This window comes from Diceros bicornis, chromosome 3 (genome assembly GCF_020826845.1).
Source record: "Diceros bicornis minor isolate mBicDic1 chromosome 3, mDicBic1.mat.cur, whole genome shotgun sequence".
Lineage (NCBI taxonomy): Eukaryota > Metazoa > Chordata > Mammalia > Perissodactyla > Rhinocerotidae > Diceros > Diceros bicornis.
Genome location: NC_080742.1, coordinates 87,557,457 through 87,577,371, shown reverse-complemented (window position 1 = coordinate 87,577,371; position 19,915 = coordinate 87,557,457). Strand labels below are relative to the sequence as shown.

General features: G+C 45.3%; 1 protein-coding gene across 1 annotated transcript in view; it reads right to left on the bottom strand.

Moving 5' to 3' along the window:
• The window catches only part of TBXAS1 (thromboxane A synthase 1), a 153,309-nt gene that overhangs the window by 47,531 nt on the left and 85,863 nt on the right, over window positions 1-19,915 (bottom strand). The window contains exons 6-9 of the mRNA XM_058531249.1: window positions 10,965-11,053; window positions 9,094-9,242; window positions 7,220-7,350; window positions 2,856-3,170 (exon numbers count right to left, since the gene is read on the bottom strand). Of these exons, the coding sequence (XP_058387232.1) occupies window positions 2,856-3,170; window positions 7,220-7,350; window positions 9,094-9,242; window positions 10,965-11,053 (684 nt within the window). The remainder of the gene's footprint in view (window positions 1-2,855; window positions 3,171-7,219; window positions 7,351-9,093; window positions 9,243-10,964; window positions 11,054-19,915) is intronic.

Below are 19,915 nucleotides of genomic sequence, written 5' to 3'. Positions count from 1 at the left end.
ATGCACACTAAAGTTTGAGAAACTTTACCTACTAAAATCTGTTTATTTGCTCGTGGAATCTCAGTGCCTTGCAACATTCCACACAGCCCTGTGGGAGGTGGACCTCTAGAGAAGGGCGCACCCATCCCAAGCTGGGGGATCTGAAGGAGGCCAGGGTTTGGTATGACAGAACCATCCTCCTTGAGGTTGTGGTCAGTTAAGGCCGTGTCCCAGGTAAGGGGTTGTGTTCGTGAAGGTCTTTGAATGGAAGCCTACAGAAACACTCCCTGTGTCCTCCTGGTAGATGAACACAACCAGATGTAATTACAGTGTTGGTGGGACAGACCCTGAGAGCCCCACGGCTCTCTAAATGACACCATGCAGCTAGACTTGATTATTTGCTGCCTTCTATTGCCCTGGAGGGTTTTATTTGGAAGGGAGGTACTGTTTTAACAGATATCACTTACTAGTTTTCAATTGGCGATTAAATTCCCTGAAGGTGAGGATGGTGACTTCTACCTCTCAGAGGTGTTGCGCCCTCTCCAACCCGCTGCCATATCTACCACACTGCTGACCACTCTCTAGATGCTTAAAAGTCTTTAATTTGACTTGCTTTCTGGTTTATTTGAGACCCGGGGGCTGAATCCCCTCTATTGCCTTTACTGCCTTCCTGGAATAGCAGCCAGAGCTTCATCTGGGAGGGGCTCTCGCAAGTTCTCAGTCATAGGACTTGGGTATGATTGACCCCGGGGGTGGAATTGACTGGCATAGGCCCATCGGTGCTCCCATTTCTCTGGCCACAATAGTTGGTTCAAGAATGAGCAGTGACCTAAGCATTCTGATGGCTCTTGCTGAGAATTTTGGGCTACAGACTCTGTCTTCTCCATTGGTTATGAGCAAGAGAGCCTATAGTCCAGACATTCTTGGAAGGCTGCTTGGGGCTTCAAGAGGAGAGCACAACTGAGAATGGGCCAATACTAAGGAAGCACAGCCAAGAATGGGGGAGAAACTGGGACCTGTGCTCATCCTGGAGGCCTCATCAAGATTTTCCTGAAGCCACATCTATTCCTGTGTTGTTCAATGATCTGTTCTAATAAGTGCCCCCTCCCTCACCTTTTTTGCTTGAATCAGGTTGGGTTGGGGTTTTGTTACCTACCACTAAACACATCCTAATAGATATGCCCTTCAGATCCCCTTATTTCTCTTGCAGCAATGTACCCCAATCATCTTGGGTCCCTCCCCCCACTCCTCAATTTAAAAAAAACCACAACTACCTATAAAACAGGATAAGATGGGTGGTGGGAGTGGGAGGTGGGTTATTTGGATTCATGGCTTGTTGAGATTCCATGCCCAAAGAATATTGATTAATGGATCAATGTCAACCTGGAAGGAAGCCCTGTCCTGTTCAACATTTTAATCAATGACTTGGATGAATTAGGAGACATGCTTAGCAAGTCTCAGATGACACAAAGCTAGAGGAATTGCTAATATGACAGATGGTAGAATCAAAATTCAAAATTATTTTGACTGACTTGAGCAATAATAGGGATAAATATAAACTCTTGCATCTAGGCTCAAAAAATCAATCGTACAAGCAGTGGATCGCGGAGAGCAAGCTGGGCAGTGTCACAACGTCGTGGAGCTTCAAGTTGACCATAAGCTCATGAAGAGCCAAAAGTTGAGGCAATTAGTAACACCACTAATGCAGTTCCGAAATATATGAAAACTGCATTGGAGAAGAAAGGCTAACCTTGCATCTACTTCCCCAGTGGGATAAAGAAATGGAATTTTCTGGGAAGCAGTTTTCTTCTTTTTTTTTTTTTTGTGAGGAAGATCAGCCCTGTGCTAACATCCATGCCAATCCTCCTCTTTTTTTGCTGAGGAAGACTGGTCCTGGGCTAACATCCGTGCCCATCTTCCTCCACTTTATATGAGATGCCGCCACAGCATGGCCTGACAAGCGTTGCGTGGGTGCGCGCCCGGGATCCGAACCCAGGCCGCCAGCAGTGGAGCGCGCGCACTTAACAGCTACGCCGCGGGCCGGCCCCTGGGAAGCAGTTTTCAGTTCAATATATGAAAAAAATTCTAGTGTTCTAATAACAGAACAGGCCACCTCCCAAAATTGTGAATGTAATAGTAATGACGTCAGAATGTAATAGAAAGGATTCTCTTACGGTGGTCTTCCTTTTAAAGCACAGATTTTTAAAATGATTTTCTTTAACCTCTCATAAGTCAAAGCAATACACACAAAAGCATCCAGAAAAAAATGAGGCGATAAAGTAGCCTACCTCAGCTCCCTTTGAAAGTTTGCTTCAAGTGCACCAAACAGGAGCCTCATCTAGAAGGAATATCCAGAATCTGGACCTGGTGCTGACCGGCCCCATCTCACTTTACTCCATTTATGGACCTCCCCCTCAGGGCTCACCCAGTCTTCATTCCTGCTTCGTCTTGGCCCATCCTTGTACCCACTCCTGCCTTCCAACCTGGCTCCATTCCCTGGCTCACATCTGCCTCCCGCAGCGTGGTGACTCCACAGTCAGAGCAGCGGGGAAACCACACCTCCTTCCCATCCCTGCCCTTTGACCCTGACTCTTGGCTAAGACTTTACAGCTTTGCCGAGCCAGGCCTGGCTTCATGGACAGCCCCAGACAGTGAAGGTATGTGCACAATTTGTCTTTTTCTTTTCTTTTTTTCTGTTGTTCTGAAGACTCCATTTTACTTGCTAACCCAGAGAGATGGAGAAGGTGGGTAATGGCCCTATTCCATCCTGTAAACTTAGAATGTGATTTTAGCAAGGCAGTTATCAAAAAAAGTTTCACTTCTACGAACACAAAATCAATTGTCCTTGTGAATTGCACATGGACCACTGTACTCACGTGTTTCTCGTTAAAACTGTCCACCTCTCTCAGAAGCTTCTCTTGGCAGTCAGGGTTGGTGGCCAGGAGGTAGGTGGCGAAAGAGAGTGTGTTGGTGATGATCTCATAGCCAGCAATGAGGAAGATGAAGGCCTGGCCCACGACCTCATCCACAGTCAAAGGCTTGGACAGGGGTCTGGGCTGGTGTTGCTGGGAAGGATTTGCTGCACATTCGGTGGAGGAAAAGACTTGTCTGACGATGTCAAAGCTCTCCACGCCCACGGAGGCAGCAGAATGTCGGGCATCCAGGACCATTTGGAGGAAGTCCCTCCGCCTCTAAGGGACAAAAGAAGAAAAAGCACATTTTGGCCTTAGAGTTACATAAGTGAGGCTTCTTGGAACACAAAAGAAGATGCATGTGTAGCTTTTAAAGAGCTCAATACAAACAAGGATCCTGATTGCAGGGTTACTGAGATGGCAAGAACCTGGAGCCCCCCCAGTGTCCCTCAGTATGGCACCGTCAGACAGACTCCGGGGCGGCAACAGCAGACTGTGATACCTCCATTAAAAATGATGAGGCCGTTCAATCTGGGCTGATTCGGAAAGGTATTAAGCCACTTTGATAAGTGGAAAAAAGCAAGTTGTGGAACAATATGCACAGTCGAATCTCATTTCTGTAAAAACAGTAAATGTACATATATATAATTATGTATGTTTGTCCATGCATAGAAAATACTTAGCAAGACACATATGAAGCGTTCACAGTGAGCTGGAGAAGGTGGGAAAGCCAGGGGAGCTTTTATTTTCTGCTTTATCCATGTTTGTACTGTCGGCTGGTTGGTCGGTTTTCCAATAATAAAACAATTAAAACATCATATAGATTGGAACCAAAGCATGTGCTCCATTGTTCACTTATGTGCAGTTCAGGGCTTATATGGTGGCCATGTTTTTCTCACATGGCTAGAAGTTAACAGAAGGGGGAGGACTAGCTTCAGTGAAGCTTGTCTTCAAAGTCTCCCATAGCCTAGACTCCTCATATCGTTCCCTTTTTTCTCAGTAATCCCCTACCCCATTTAAGTGGTTAGAGCTTTCTTACCATTTTCCCCTACCTTGCTTATCAGCAGTTTGCATATTCTTTATATTTTGACTACCACTAATTATAACAATAGAAGCGTTTACATATTGCTTTAGCATTGACAAAGTGTATCTCTGGCCCATGCTTTCTTTGAAAAGCTCTTTAATGTGATGAGTAACAACTAATATGTTACTCTTTTCTGAAGTTTATGGGACTAAACAGCAAAAGGAGAGTATCTGAACCACCAGCAGAACAATATTATAATTTCATCAATTACATGCCTTGTTGCAGTATTTTCTTAATTCATTGGCCTCTGAATTTCAATTGCACTAATAATCTATGCCACACGCATCAGCACTTAATTCTGTCTTTGAAGATGTTGTTATTTCATGTGTGGTTGCTTTTTCTCCTCCATGAGATCATCAGCATCTCCAGGGCAGGACCCTGAGCCCCACCCCTCACCCGTGCCTGGTACTGTGTAATTCCAGAAAGAAAAATGCAATGCAGTAAATGCATTTTGAGGAAGGCTGTGTTGGATTTGCATGCCGTTTGGAGCAAGAAGCTTGGATCCTGAGACCTTCACAGCTCTACTGCTTCCCAGCGTAGTGACCTTGGCAGGTGTCTGCTGGGAGGCAGCAGGGCTCACAGCTAAGCCTGTGGGCACCAAGAGCCTGAAAAGAGGGGGGCCAGGCCTCCGCATCCTGCCAGACTGCTCGGGTTGTAATAGCTGGGAAAATGGCCAAGGGTCAGCCATTGTTGGCTGCCTCTTTCCACCTTGGTCCTGCTTATTCTCTCTCCAAATGGCATCCTCAAAAGCTGGCTGTCCCCAGCTTCCTTCCTGTCACTTGGTGATATCTGGGTGGCTGTCGTGGCCCCACTGCTAGCCTGCTCCTGTGGGGCAGAGCCGGGGCAGGGCAGGGCATGAGGGCACCTGTGGGAGGTGAGCACCCTCTGCTACCTTGGCTCCTGGATACCACTCCCGGACCCCAGAGCATCCCAGACCTCTCAGCTGGCACATTTGAAACTCCTCGGGGTGCGACACAGTTGTGGTCTCTGAGGCTTGCCTGTGGTTTTGCTGGGGTGGGGTGAGGGCAGTGATGGGAGGAAGGGCACAGCCACATCCACACAGTTGGGTTTTTCCAGTGCAGAACTGCAGCTGGCATCCTTGCCTCTCATCCTGGCTCAGACAGGCTGCTACAGGGCCATTGAGCACGGTAGAAATCTGCCTTAACCTCTGGCTACCAAGGCCAGAGGAAAGGGCTGCTCTCCAGGGCCTGTGCATGGGAGAAGAGCATTAGTGTAGATGGGTTTCCTTTATTTGCACTGCATCACGGAGGCTATTTGAACACTGCCCATTTAGGACTGAAACAGAGCTGGTTTATGGTTATATCCAAGAAAAATACGCACCCTGATAGATGTAGGTGTCTAATCCACCCATCGGCTAGAGCTTAGAAAAATATTTACCTTTTAACATCTGTGCTGCATTTTCCACTGCGCAAACACACATCTGCTTGATGGAATGTCTACAGAGTTTAGATGGGTTTAAAGCAAGTTTTCTTAGTAACCATATAGCTCTGTCTTGACACGGGCAGTCCTGGATTTGTGGTTGGGAGGTTTTTCTCAGATCAACTCATTGTTTGAAACAAATAGCTCTCGAGTTTATAAAAGGAAAAGCTTGAGGCAATCCCAGTAATTGGATCTTTAATAACCTCTCACCTCTTAGTAATGGTGCAATAGTTTTAGAATTTTCAGCCTGATTCTGCAGCCAGTGGGTTTTGGGTGAGGGCTGGGGTGGGAGGTGTGTGTGATTACACTCTCATTGGGAAGCCCTTCATACCAATATCATGGTTTGAAATGGTGCTTTCTTCATCCCTTCTTCCCCAGGCTCCATCCTCCCTCTGGAGAAGCATGAACTTGGATAAGAATGTTCTGTCCTTTCAGGCCAGGGTGAGCTGATTCTTCCCACACCTCCAACAGCGTCAAGTTGAGTTCACGGTGGCATGCGCCAAGGGGCCATGAGCTTGTGTGCACCGTCCCCCTGCCTTCTGGACATGGACACCTTTGCTGCACAGTCTCCAGGACTGTGGACGAAGCTGGGCCACCGGACGAGGCTGCCTCCCAAGGCTGCTCCGTGCATCCAGCCACTAATTGACCCCGGAATTGATAGTCGGCTAATGCCGCAGCGATAGGACCTCACGTCCTTTCCTTGTTAATCCCTCTGAGCCACCCAGTCTTTGAAGAAACCCTTTTAAAGCTACATCTTGCACAAGTCAGTTGAGGAAAAGACATTTCAGGCCTGTTATTTCTTTTAAGTGACTTTCTTGAATGCTACGAGGCCCTTAAAGAATAGCATTATACATGCAGGAGCATATGCAATATTGAAATCGTTTGCCTTAATACTGAAAATTCTTATTTCTATTCTCAGCCAAATTCAATCAGCAAATTTTTTTTCTTTTTTTGAGGAAGATCAGCCCTGAACTAACATCCATGCCAATCCTCCTCTTTTTGCTGAGGAAGACTGGCCCTGGGCTAACATCTGTGCCCATCTTCCTCCACTTTATATGGGACGCCGCCACAGCATGGCCCGACAAGCAGTGCGTCGGTGCGCGCCCAGGATCCGAACCCGAGCCGCCAGCAGTGGAGCGCGCGTACTTAACTGCTACGACAAGGGGCTGGCCCCTCAATCAGCAAATATTTACTTGTTTCCTACTATGTGCCAAGCAAGGCACATAGTAGGGCAAGTCTGTAAGGAGGAAAGAAAGCTCTAGGTCTCAGATGAAGCATGAGAGGGCCCTCAACCATGAATTTTGTAGCAACATCCTCCGTGCTGAGAGGGAAGGTGGGACTGGTAAGAGCTGCCTGAATTCCTCCCTAACACTGATACTATTCATGCTGGAAAACTCCATATTGCTACTTTTCAATATAAAGAAGATGCTGATGAAAAGTACATGGGAGCACATTTACCTAAAAAATTCTTTTGGGGCTGCTATAACCTGTGCTGGGAGTGATGCTTGAAATAGAGAGGCCCGTGAGTTTGGGGAGTGGCTTTAATTCCACTCCCCCAGGTCAGAGTGTGAACAAATTGCTCTGGGCTTCTCCCCAGCATCCTTCCCGTCTGCCCTCACTTTTCTCATTCTTCTTTGCCTCTCTTCCACCAGTCTCCTTTCTCTCTGATGCCCTGGCAAGCTCTAAGTGGTAGACCAATAAAGGTGTGGTGTGCGGGGTTAGGAGGGAAGAAAGAGAAAAGAGACAACAGTGCCAAATTAGGTTCCATTCCATTTCAATGCTGTGTCCTATTAAAATACGTTACCTCTTCTGCTGTCTGCCGGTCCCGCAAGGCAATCACATTCCTAATGAGTTTGTTAAAAAAGCCATTCACTTCATCTCGGTTCTTATTGGGCAAAATCCGGGCCAGTGGGACCATTATGGATGGAAATGATACTTGAAAGAGAAAAACAAAAGTGGCATTGAGAAGGGGGTGATAATCAACCAGGCTATTAGATGGCTGTTGCCAGGAAGCAAGCCCTGCCCTTGAATTAGAGTCATTCGAAGGCCTGTCTTCCCGTCTGAATCGCTGCTCCTTAGAGCAGGGGTTATATCTCGTTCCCCTCTGGCCTCCTCACTGTTCCTTGCACATTGTAAGCACTCAGTGAACGTCTGTACAGTTGAATCCCCACTTCCATCTGGCCCCCAAGAAGTCAATGTCATAAATTAATTTTCTAGGTTGTAGGTATGAGGGCCCAAGGTCTTTGTATTTGATCAAGAAAGAACAGATGACAAGCCATGTTTCGAGTCTTAGCAAGTGGTAGAAGCTGATCTACTTTCTTAACTTTCTGGTCATTTGCTTTTTTTTCCCCCACTGGATGACTGTCCCCAGAGCTACCACCTGAATCGTCCCTAAAAGCTGCCACTGCAGCTGCTGACAAGGATGCTGGTCCTGTCCCTGTGGGCGCCTCCCTTGCTGCCATGCCCTTGGGACGAGGTACCTGGGTCAGGGACACGGATCCCCTCCCCCCCCCCGACAGTGGCCTGGGCTGAAGGGCTGAGCCTGCCGAGGCGGAGCTCGGCTCAGTTCAGCCTCTCGGCATTCGTGGTGGGTCTGCTGCGCACAGCACTGCATGGGGGCTGGACTGGGGAGGACAGTTGGGGACCCATGGAGGTCTCAGAAGGCTCTGCCGTTTTCAAGACCTGGAGGCTAACCAGCATGACAGAGCAGGGAGGCAGGCTCAGAGCGGCAGGGGGAGACATAGCAGCAGCGATGGGACAACAGAACCCACATGCCCCACAGGTTGCAGGACGAGTTCGTGGTTGATGGCAAGAGGAGCTGACTCAGCTGGAGCAGCTCCCCTGAGGGTGACCGGGGTGAGGGCGAAGGAGGGGGCTGCCTTGACCCCATAGCAGCTCCTCCTACAATTGCAGTGCCGAGCGAATGGAGGTGACAAAGGCTTCCACAGAAGTTGACTCAGAAATGGGAATGAAACTGACCAAGGAATGAATAGAATTTACCAGCCCAGCAGAATGGTTAGAAATTATGGCAATAATCAATAACAACAGTAACACTTCAATACGTCCATAAAAGCAGGAAGATAATGGAATTGGCCAGAGGGCAAAAACTCCCTTCTAAACTAAAAATAAACTAAATCAACTGGTCTCCACAGCATTGGGTAAGCTACCAGTCACCCATCACATGTGATTTCTAGTTTAGTGTGCATTGAGTCTCAAGCAGAGAGGTCTTCTGAAGAGGATTTTGCTGGAGGGGGGAAATATGCCCTAGAAAATGAAGGGCTTTGGATGTCAGTCTTCGCTCTGCCTTTCGAAGCCTCAGTTTTCCCATCTGTAAAATGGGGGTACCTTTTCTCATTGGGTAAATACAAGCACTAACTGAGGCAAGGCATGCAAAGCACTCAGCAGGGGGCGCTGCGACTGTTCTCACTAGTTGGTGGTAAGGGAGGCCAGGACTCCCTAAGATGGTAATAAGTGGCCCCAGGCTGGTGATAAGAGGGGCCTGGGTGGCTCCAGGAAGACAAGGCCTCTGCAGGGCAGACTCCACGGGGAAACACCCCGAGTGCCCTTTCCTGGTGGCAGAGGCTGAGCCCTGGAAGCGGCCTGGGTCCACCCAGGTGTCACGGGGTCTGCCCAGCTCGCGTAGCCCACCTTACCACCCTCGGCAGGAGCTGTACTTACAGATTAAAACCAGGATAGGTCTGGGGATGGAGAATGCAAAGAAACGCTTGCAGTGCTGCGCAAAGGGGTCCTCGTGAGCCATTTGGGAGTCCACCTGGGTGCCGAAGGCGACACTGGCAACCACGTCGGTGGTGTAGCAGCAGTAGCACCTACGAGGGAGGGAACATTTGAATGTCGAAAGGACTCTGCCATTGGCCCACCCATCACACTCACTCCTGAAGAGGCACAACTCCACTGTCTGCCTGCTCGCAAGGGGAGCTTCCTGCGCATCCGGAGTGAGGTGGTGGGAGCGGAGCCTCCAGGATTAGATCCTTTGGGCGTGACAGCAGAATTCCAGAGGAGACATAAAAACATAACGGCTTATCTAAACAAAGACTGGGGGGAGGAGAGCATCACTTACTTGACTTTCCAGCTTCGGGCAGCCTTAGTCAACCAGACACAGGCAAACACCAAGGGCTACACTTTGAATTTTCCTCCGTGAAGGAGGTGACGGAAAGCCTGTGTGCGTTACCCCAAAGCTGCGCAGAGCTCATCCAAAGACAGCCTCTAGTGCCTAATTGATATGTAGCAAATTGTGATGGATGAATTAACAATCTGATGGTCCACTTTTATTAGCTCTGTCCCCCACTTCCTCCTAATGATTTTACAGTTTCCACAAGAGCAACAAACAAAAAACCAGGACCCTTCACACTCAAATAAATACAAGACAAACTCTGGGACCAGCTTCATGAGCATATGTATATTACTACAGAAAACACACGTTGCATTTTAGAAACAAACAGAAGGAAAAGTGTCTGGCAGTAGCTCCAGAAAAATTAACCTCTTAGTTTCTAGGAAACTTGCCCCCCAAATGGCCATTTTGAACTAGAATGATCCTTTCTTGTTCTCTTATAGGCGTAGTCAGGTTATTTCTAAAAAGGCTAACAACAACTGGATATTCATATCCTTTTATAATTAAAAGGTCTATTTTTGTGGCTTGATGTAGGCAGACACTTAGTTCCTCTTCTTCATAAATTCTGTCACCAACAGCTTATCATTAAGGAATAAATGACATCTCCACATGACTTTTTTATATATTTTGACTGCTTTTATTGAAAACATTTCTACAATTGATTACATATCTCCTTGCTACAGCAAAAACAACAATTTAACTACTGGTTATACTGATTCCATCTGATTCTAATGGTTGAAGATTTAAGGGTTTTAAGAGTTATTTACTCTGCTTTTGTAGTTGTTGAGCCCATCTTGTCTTTAGCCAACGCACGTGTCTTGTGACCAGAGAGAATGTGTATGAGAGAATTTTGTGAACAATATGGTAGAATTTAGATGCTGCTGTTGATTATGCTGTTGTTTTATTAACAATGATAAGAACCAGTTGGCTTCTGGCTGATCTGCCACATTACTCCTAATCTGCTGTAAACCACAATTTAGCCCAGGACAACTAAGAGAAAAGCCAGATAATCAATCGTTTCAATTTGGTGTCCACCAGTAAGTCGTGGCTTCTAGGCTGATGTGCTCCACAATATTTCTTGAAGTAAAAATATACAGACTTTTTCCCCAGGACCCTGTCCTTCTGCCCAGGTATATCCTGCCCACTCCTGGGTCTGTAGAGTCAGAGGGCAAGTCCACCCACAAACCGCTGCCCGCTCGAGGCTTCCCTTGACATGCCACACCTCCCCAGGGCTTTGTCCACATTCCCTTCACATTTTATGTGGGTGTCATTTCTTCTTATTAGTCAGTCCACCCATGCTTTTATGAGCTTCCAGCATTTCCACAGTTTGCTGGTCCCAAGGTAATTGTCCAGCAATTATGTACGTTACAAGAAGCAGCAATTCAAGAATGCGATTTCTCATCCTTAATGTAGCCCTTACCTCTGGATGTCGAAAGCATCTCCAGATTCTGCATAGGAGTCTAAATGAGCCAGGAGCAGGTCACAAGCTTGGCTGATTAGGGGCATCATCTGAGAGCGGATAACAAAGGTGTAATTAGGACACCATGCAGGGAGCACACCTAAATTAGCTGCAGAAAAAGAGGTGATGTGTGGGGCTTCCTGGGAAAATGGACATTGTTTTGAAGGTAACTTGCATGCAGCTAACATTCAAGAGGAAGTTTTAAAATTCACAAATATCATAAAATACAATAGCTGTAAATGTCTATTTCAGCTTAAGCAATCTGGTATTTTTTGGAAGCAAAAAGAAGAAAGGATTTAGAGTAAGTACTGTGAAGGAATTATGAAAATAATCATTAAGTGCTTAGACAGAACCGAGAATGAGCACTCGGTGTCATGACATGTGGTTAGCATCAGAGAGTAACTAGACCACAATCCATATGTACTATCCCTGGAATTAGCCCAAATCCATGTGTGCTTGGTTCCAATTATACTTCAGATCTTCCACTAGAATCTTAGCATCCAACAAAACCTAAGGTCATCCATTTCAATTTCCTATTCAACACAAAAATCCTTTTTTGAGCATTTCTGATAGATGGTTATTCATTTCTGCTTAAGCTGCTTAAACCTTAGAATATAGGAGAACCCTTGACTTCAAGAGGCCTCCTATGCCCACACAGGACGTCTACTGAATTTCTTTTTTTAATATTAAAATATTTTTATTGTGGAAAATTTCTAACATACGCATAGAAAGATAGAGAGAATGGTATCGTGATTTTTCATGTAATTATTATCCGGCTTCAACAAATTTCGATCTCATTTTTGGCCACCCACCACTTTGACTCTAACAGGCTAGCTCAAGTGGGTGGACTTCATTGTGGAGCCTGATGTGCACCCACATGACCTTTCATTCTCTCCTGTAGATTTGAAAAGCCAAGTTGGAAACATCAAGGGGAATCATTTTAACCAGCGTGCCCTCTAGAATAACACCATAGCTAAAGCAACACACTGTTAATACACTGCTCTGAGCATTTCTTATGGAAAACATATTTTAAAATGTTACCTGTGTTCAGATTGTACTACTTTGACACTAAGAGATAAGTTCCTAAGGGCAGGGGAGACTTTTTGTCTGTTCACTTTTGTGTCCCCAGCACCTAGAACAGTGCCTGGCACATTAGGAATTATTTGTTGAATGAATGAATTAATTTTAATGATTACATAAGACCCACTCCTTGCTCTTAATGTCTTGAGGCATTGGGAAAAGGGATAAAATGTTGATCTACTTGTTAGAAGGTATGTGGTTGTATTGAGGCAAAATGTGACTCCCTCTAACAACCTCTCGCTGGTTTCATTCCTGTCTTCTTCCCAGTGACAGTGCTCCAAACACCAGACAGCAAGTGCTGCTCCTCCTCGTCTCCTAGAAGATCCTTCCCCATCACTTCAGCTACTCCTGGTACCACGCGGTTTGCACACACTTCTCCATTCTTATTGCTCTCTCTCTCTTTTTGATCAGCGTCCCTCCTGAAAGGCGGGTCCACACATGGAACACAGCATTTCTGGTGCGATCAGGTAAATAGTAAATGGATCACTTCCACAAACGTCAATAACAAAAAAAAAAAATGACAAAAAGTATGTTGACTTTTTTAGAAGACACATAACACAGTCAAATATTGAGGTTCAGGTCAACGAAAACCACAAGGTCTTTTTCCATGAATCATTACCATGTGCAATTGATTTTTTGACCCTTTAGGGTCCATTCATTAGAATTTACATTACATTTATGTTTACATTGCATTTACTGCTGTAAAAAGTCGTCCTGCCATGTGTTCTGAGAAGAACAATCTCTTAACTGCCCTGAAACATTCAGGTGATTGGAGAATCCTGGCAGAGTGGGACAGCCTGGGTGGCTGTTGGTTGGGTGTTGGAGGGACACATGGCTTTGTTGGACTCCTCCCTCCCACAGCTTCCTCCAAGCCAGCCCCATGTGCTCTGGGGTGTAAGGGAAGAATTATGTCACCAGAGGCCCAACCGCTTGCTGTGGGAGTCCTCTCGGAAGGAGTTGGTCCTGTGAAGCAGAAGGGGCGTTCCTGTTGAGTGAGAGTGAGTGAGCTGTGGTCTGAGCTCAGGGCTGCATGGGTTCCCAGGGCAGGGACTGTGGCCTGGGCAGCACCGACGGGCAGCCAGCCGAGCAGCAGGTCAGGGAGCAAAACACACCACACACCCAGTGGAGGGATGGCTGAGCATCTGAGACCCTCCCCTTGTCAAGACTTTTGGAGGGAGTATCTGGAGAGAGAAATCCTGGGAAAAAGGATTTTCCGCTCATCAAGCCTCAAGGGCTTAGAGCCCTGGGGTGTTTGTACTGAGCCTGGGTGGTCCAAGGGGTGTACTCACGCATTCAAATCTCATCACCTGTAACACTGGCTATTCCTTCTTTGATAAGCTTATTTGATAAGCACACCTTCTAAGCCTGTATTTGGTTTGTCGATAAGTACACAGCATCAAACACAGAGCCCGTGGCCCTCCACTAGACTGCTACTTTCGGTAGCCACAGAATTGCTCATCATCACTGTTTCTGGCTCTTCGGCTAGTTGTGCATGAACCTAAGTAAATATTCAGCCAGGCAGCATCTTTCCAATGAGTCAGCTAGGGAAGAATTTGTCAAACGATTTGCTGAAACAGAAATGTAATTTACCTTATCTACCTATCCTGAAGCCATTCAAAACAGAAATGAGGATGACTCTCCTGATTTATTCATTTATTCTTGGTAACTCTGGGTGGACTCTTCATGACTGCTGCATTCTTTTCTAAATTCTCACAAACCATCAATTTAATAATCCATCAGTACAAAAGTGCATGTAAATGGGTCACTGATAATGGCCTCTGGCCCATCACTCTCCAGAAATCTCAGACTACCTTAATGTTCGGAGAACTCAGTACTGTCTAAGCTGCATTTCTGTAACTGGCTTCACTGGCTACATTCTTCCATTGTTTTAATAAACTTAATGGTACAAGTGAACTCTACTCTATTAAAATCCCATATACCAAAATATCTTTCAGATTTATTTCAGAGGAATAGTAACATGGTAAAGAAGAAAAATACTGTTTGAAAGGAAGTCTGTTTAGATAGCAAGCTTGAAGTTTCCTTAATGTAACAAAAATGGGATGCAACATAAAATTTGATTTACACACAACTCTTCAGAAGCATTCCCTGTGTATAAAGAGGGCTCTACTCACCATACTGAATCCTGTTGTGTGCCTGGATAGTGCAAAGGAGGGCTGGGCCTGCTGCCACCAGCAGCTCCTCTATGCACTTGTAACTAAAATGCTTTGTTGCTGGCTGGCATGATTGTAATTTTCTACCATACTCTGCCTGCTGTCTGTCGAACTGAATGGATAATGACATTTTTATTTAGGTTAACATGATATGAGATGGGGCATGTAATATGAAAAATGTTTTAAAAAGCAATGCAGAGAAAATATTATAAGACAGTGGAGCATGATCTGTGTGTTGGCCAATAGCCATCATTTCAGGTTTTCTTCCTTGCATTATACACAAGCAGTTATGGAATATTTACTCTTACATGAGTTGCATACAAACAAAAGCTCTCTTTGATGGGCTTGCAATCATCTTTATACAATCCACAAATCCTGCAGTTATTCCTCTAGATTTGCAGACAAGCAGGCATAGGTGACTTGTGCAAACACACAGGCACAGATGAACACACAATGCCATCATCACCCGGATCTTAATAAAAGACTCTCATTTGGTTGTTACGCTTCATCTTCTTTATACGAAAATGAGTGATTTCTATTTTTGTCACATTTTTCATAATGCACATATATTATACTTATAATCAGATAAAATATTAATGTTATTAGGTTTTTAAAGAATGATTTCTTCTTGGGGGTACAGTTCAGCAACCAAGCCTGGGGAGAAAGTTCCCCATTTTGCTTCTCTCACCTCTCATGTTGGTTGTCTTTATTATAGATGATGCTGAGCACATGGCTGGTCGGCTATTTGCTAATTAGCAATAACCATCAAGGGTAAAGCATCATCCTCAGCCTGGGAAGGAAATTCCCCAAGGAAGGAAGTTCTTGCTCACCTGGAGTTTACTGTATAATTAAAGAGCCCAGTAAAAAGAAAAAATGGATTCTTTACCAACTGTGTCTGAGTAATTCTGAGTCAAGGTATAGACAGAGGGCAATAGAGTTAATTCAAGAAGGTGGAGAGGGCTTTATGAGTGGGCAAAAGATGACTTATGGGGTAATGATGAAGAAGGGCTAAGAAATTCTCTCCTCTTAGGTCATCCCCAGAATTTCATCACTCGAGTTTCTTTCCTTGAGGCTAAGACTCTGACCTTGTTAAATACACTTGGCCTGGGGAGAGCAAACACTCAAAGCCACTGCCAACTATTAGGTTTCCTCTCGTTGGAATTTTTTAGTGGTGTGACCTTGGGCAAATCACTTAACATCATTGAGTCTATTTCTTCATCTGAAAAATGGGAATAATAATACCTCCCTTGAAGAGTTGTGACAAAGATTAGAAACAAAATATGTGAAAGGCTTAGCACTAGAAGGCAGTGGTGTTCCAAGCATGGTAGCTGTCTTCTGGAGGACTCTCATGCTCCCAGATCGGTGTGGACACCTAGTTTATTCTCTCTTCTCTTATTCTTCACAGACGACCCCATTCTGGTCTTGCCTCACCATGATAACATCACTTCCTTTCTTGCATATGTCCCTTCATCTTTATTTCCCCAGTTACCACTCTAATTCAGGCTTTGCCACCTGTCACCTGGAATATGGCTGGCATCCTGCTTCTTCTTTTCTTTTTTTAGTGTGGAAGATCGGCCCTGAGCCAACATCTGCCAATCCTCCTCTTTTTTTTGGCTGAGGAAGACTGGCCCTGGGCCAATATCCATGCCTATCTTCCTCTACTTTACATGGGATGCCACCACAGCATGACTTGACAAGCAGAGCGCCGGTGCACGCCCAGGATCCAAACCGGCAAACCCCGGGCCGCCACATCAGAGTGTGCGCACCCAACCGCTTGCGCCACCAGGCAGGCCCCCATCCTGCTTCTTGAGAACAAAGACCATATCTTAAGCATCTTTGTAGTCTTAGTACCTTGCCTGACACATAGATGTACTAAAAATTTTTTTCGCAAGAGCCTCTTGGCCTCCTTGCCTCAGTCTTTTTACTTTCTAATCCATCTTATACTCAGTCACTAGAGTGGTCTTCTAAAAATATTTGGTATCCGAGCAATGTTTTGCTGAAACCCTTTGGAGATCCCCACTGACTGAAGGACATAGAACAGGCTTCTTGTCTTATTTTCCAAAGCCCATTAAGAACTGAATTCTGCCAATAACTGTGTGAGTAAACTTAGAGGCAGATCTTCCCCTGTCAAGCCTTCAGATGAGACCACAGCCCAGGCTGGCAGCTTGACTGCTACACAGAGAGATGCTGAGACAGAGGCACCCAGCTAAGCCAGGCCCAGATTCTGACCCACAGAAACTATGAGCTAATAAAGGTTTGTGGTTTTAAGTGCTAAGTTTTGGGGTAATTTGTTACACAGCAAGAGATAAGTAATACACTCTCAACGTCACTATCTTGTGGCAACTGTTTGTATGCTGTCAGGTATTATTGAAGTTTTTGGTATTTGTTCTATCAGGAATGAGCACAGTGTAACACACTCAGTTGATTCTCTGGAAATATCTTTGTGATGACTGATTGACTGAATGTTCCTTGAAGGCCTTGACATAAAAGGTACCCAAGAAACATTAATAGATTGAGGTGCTCTGTCTTAGCATGAATGCAGTGCGGTTTGCTGGCAGCCGGACCTGAATGAAAGACCTAAGATCCGTGCTGGTTTTACCTCTTACTTTGGGCAAGTCATTTGCATCTCTCTGAACTTGGGCCCTCACCCCCAAATGAGGGGCTAATTGTAATGAGCTGTAAAGTCCCTTTCCATGGACATTCTGGGATTCCAAGGAGGTCACTAAGCAGGTTGAGACAACTGCTTGGGAACCATGGAAAGAGCAGGCAACTTCCTAGTTTGGGGCAGTAAAGGGTCAGATCAGTGGGCCCATCTATTTGCTCCAACACATCCCATCCCTAAGAAAGCCTTTTTGCATCTCTTCAGAAGAGATTGACTTCAGAATTGCATCAAGACCAAAAATGCAGCATCTAGTTATTTTCTTGCTCAAATAATTTAGTAAAGGTGAGAATGAAAACTCCAGATCCTCTGACTCCTAGCTTGTTGCTTTTATCTCCAAAATCAGGATGCACATTTCTTTTGCTCCCCAGTTAACTTCTAGGTTATAATTTCACTCAGTGCAGCTCTGATGCCACGACCTTGGAAAACCAACAGATACCATTAGGCCTTTGGAGCTCCTGCGAGTTTGGAGAATGGAGTCGGCCTGAGTCCTAGGGAAGACACATTTCCTGAGCAGGGAGAGCGAAAGGGAGGGCCTAGTCTGCGTCACCTTATACTTCTAAACTGAGATGATCCTCACACATTGATGGGGTGTAGCTTGGGTGACTCTTTTGTCTGCACATGAAGAGGGATTCAGAAAAGAGCCTGAGTAGAGGCCACCACCCTGAGCTCAAAACATGGTCCCCGGGAGCCACCCCCCTTGGGGCCGTGGCCAACTGAAGACTCCAGAGGTGCAACTTGCAGTTCCCCTCATCTGCTCCAGAAGTGTTTGCCCCATGGGTCTGGGGGATGTCTGGCATCTTGGAGACTAAAGAGCTGAGACGGCACCCCTTTCCTCACTCCCCCACTTTCAAGTATTTAATAGCGCCTCACTCTCCAGTGAAGTTCACACCAAACACTCCCCCTGGCAGAGAACAGCAAGCTCTATGTGCCTCAAGCTCCTCTTCCAGTTTTCTCTCACTAATCCCTTACATGTACTCTGTGTTCCAGCCAATTTGTACTCCTCTATTCCCCGAACACATCCTGTACTTTTTGTCCAGATGCCTTTGTTCCTGCAGCTCATTCCACCTGCCATGCACCTTCTCCCTCTGTCAAAACCCAGCGAAATCTTCAGGGCTCAGCTCCAATGCTACTTCCCACCTCCCACCAAAGTAGCTTCTGATGCTCCAAAGAGGACGTGAGCTCTGTCACCGTCTTCCACTGCTTGGCAATAATGTAGGAATTTATGCACCTTGTTGCCCTTCTACATCATAAACCTTTTAAAGACAGGAACTAATAAATATTTGTGGAATTTTATGAATTTAATGTTTCATTCTCTTTGGCACTCTTAGACCTGTGAGCAATGTTGTTTGGGAACTGATGTCAGAGGGGGATTTTCTGAATAAATAAAAACCAGCTAATGGGGATGGGAGATGGTATTTAAACATATTGTTGGTTTAAAAAATAGAAAAATTAATACCCAAAAGTGCTCTAAACTGGTGACTAACAAATGTAAAATTAACACCAGCTAACAAAACTTATAACCTCCTTCTGTCACCCAGATATTAAAAACATCCATGACTTATTTTTATGCAAAATTTCCTGCTGATAAGCATCAACTCTAGCCATCTAGGTGAATAATCGAGTGTCATTTCTAATAAGTCAGTGGCTCCTGTCAGGAGTTGTGACCAATTAGAACTCACCCCGATGAGGAGGTGGCTGCTGGTGTTGCCAAGCAACAGCCAAGCTGGGAGGCACATTTAGATGCTCTTTTAGATTTAACCAGCAGCAAGTTAGAGTGACATTAGGATTCTGGCAAAGGAAAGCCAAATTATAACCCAGGATGGGGTACCCACGATGAGGAGTGTGTTTTCTTTTGAATGCAAATGGAAAAGGAACATTTTAACCAGAATTTAAACAGTCCATCATTATACCGATTTTAATTAGGAGATTAGGTGTCAGTGGAATACAACTGTGTTGCAGGATAATGGTCTCTTGCTGCTAGATAAATACCCAGACATCCTGGAGAATGGGCTACTGGTCAGGCAGGGACAAAGTATTTTTGGACTCCAAATTATTTATTACCACAGCCACACTTGGTTATAATGACTTTCATTTTTATTGTTTGGAAGGATTAAGAAATAAAAGCAAATATTAAAAATAGACTGCTGGAGGCTGATGCAGCCGAGAGAAAGCTGCTTGCTCCAACATTATTGGAAGACTGAGTTCTGTTTTAGAAGCCCTTGTGCGTGATTGTCTGAAGAGTTTACAGTGAAAATTTAAAGGCTAAACTAAACCGTGATGATGACTGTAATTCTGCAAAGACTTTTGCCCTGAAATGGTCCTAGCTATACATTTACTCATAAGCTGGCTATATCAACTTAAATTTTTTTTAAATTGTAGTCACTCTTGAATAATATGTCTTCTTCAAGGCAGGAAAGGCCTAGAGGGAATAATAACCACATCTGCCTCCGCCTTTAAGAATCGTACATTATTGACTGTGCCTTCCTGACAGGAAACATCTGGATGAAAGTGAAAAATTAAGCATCGAGCTGGATTCTCAGTGACTGTGAGAGATGCCAGCCTTCCCTGCTGGTCTGACTTTTCTGTAACTGAGTCCCCATGCACGGAGATATGACTGGCTCGTTTACTCTTGAGTGACACACACACCCAGCCTTAGGCTCTCAAGCATGAAGCTGTCAGGTATTTTAGATCTGCTCAGTGGATCACCATCAGCTTAGTTATCTGGGTGAATGAGGAAATGTCCATCACTTCTGTCAGGCTTTGAGGACTAAGAAGATACCAGCCGCCATATTGGGTTGGATCCAATTTGGAACTTGGTCCCTGCTAGAGGCATTTGATAATGGAGTTCCCCACGGAATCTCCCTCCAAAGGCACAATGCTCAATGGCCTCGTTTCTCTCAATAGCTGACTATGACTATGACTATGACTTAACTACCTATGTTTTCACCTAGTGAGAACTTATTCAAGCCCAAAATAAACAAAGTTAAACAGATTTCTTT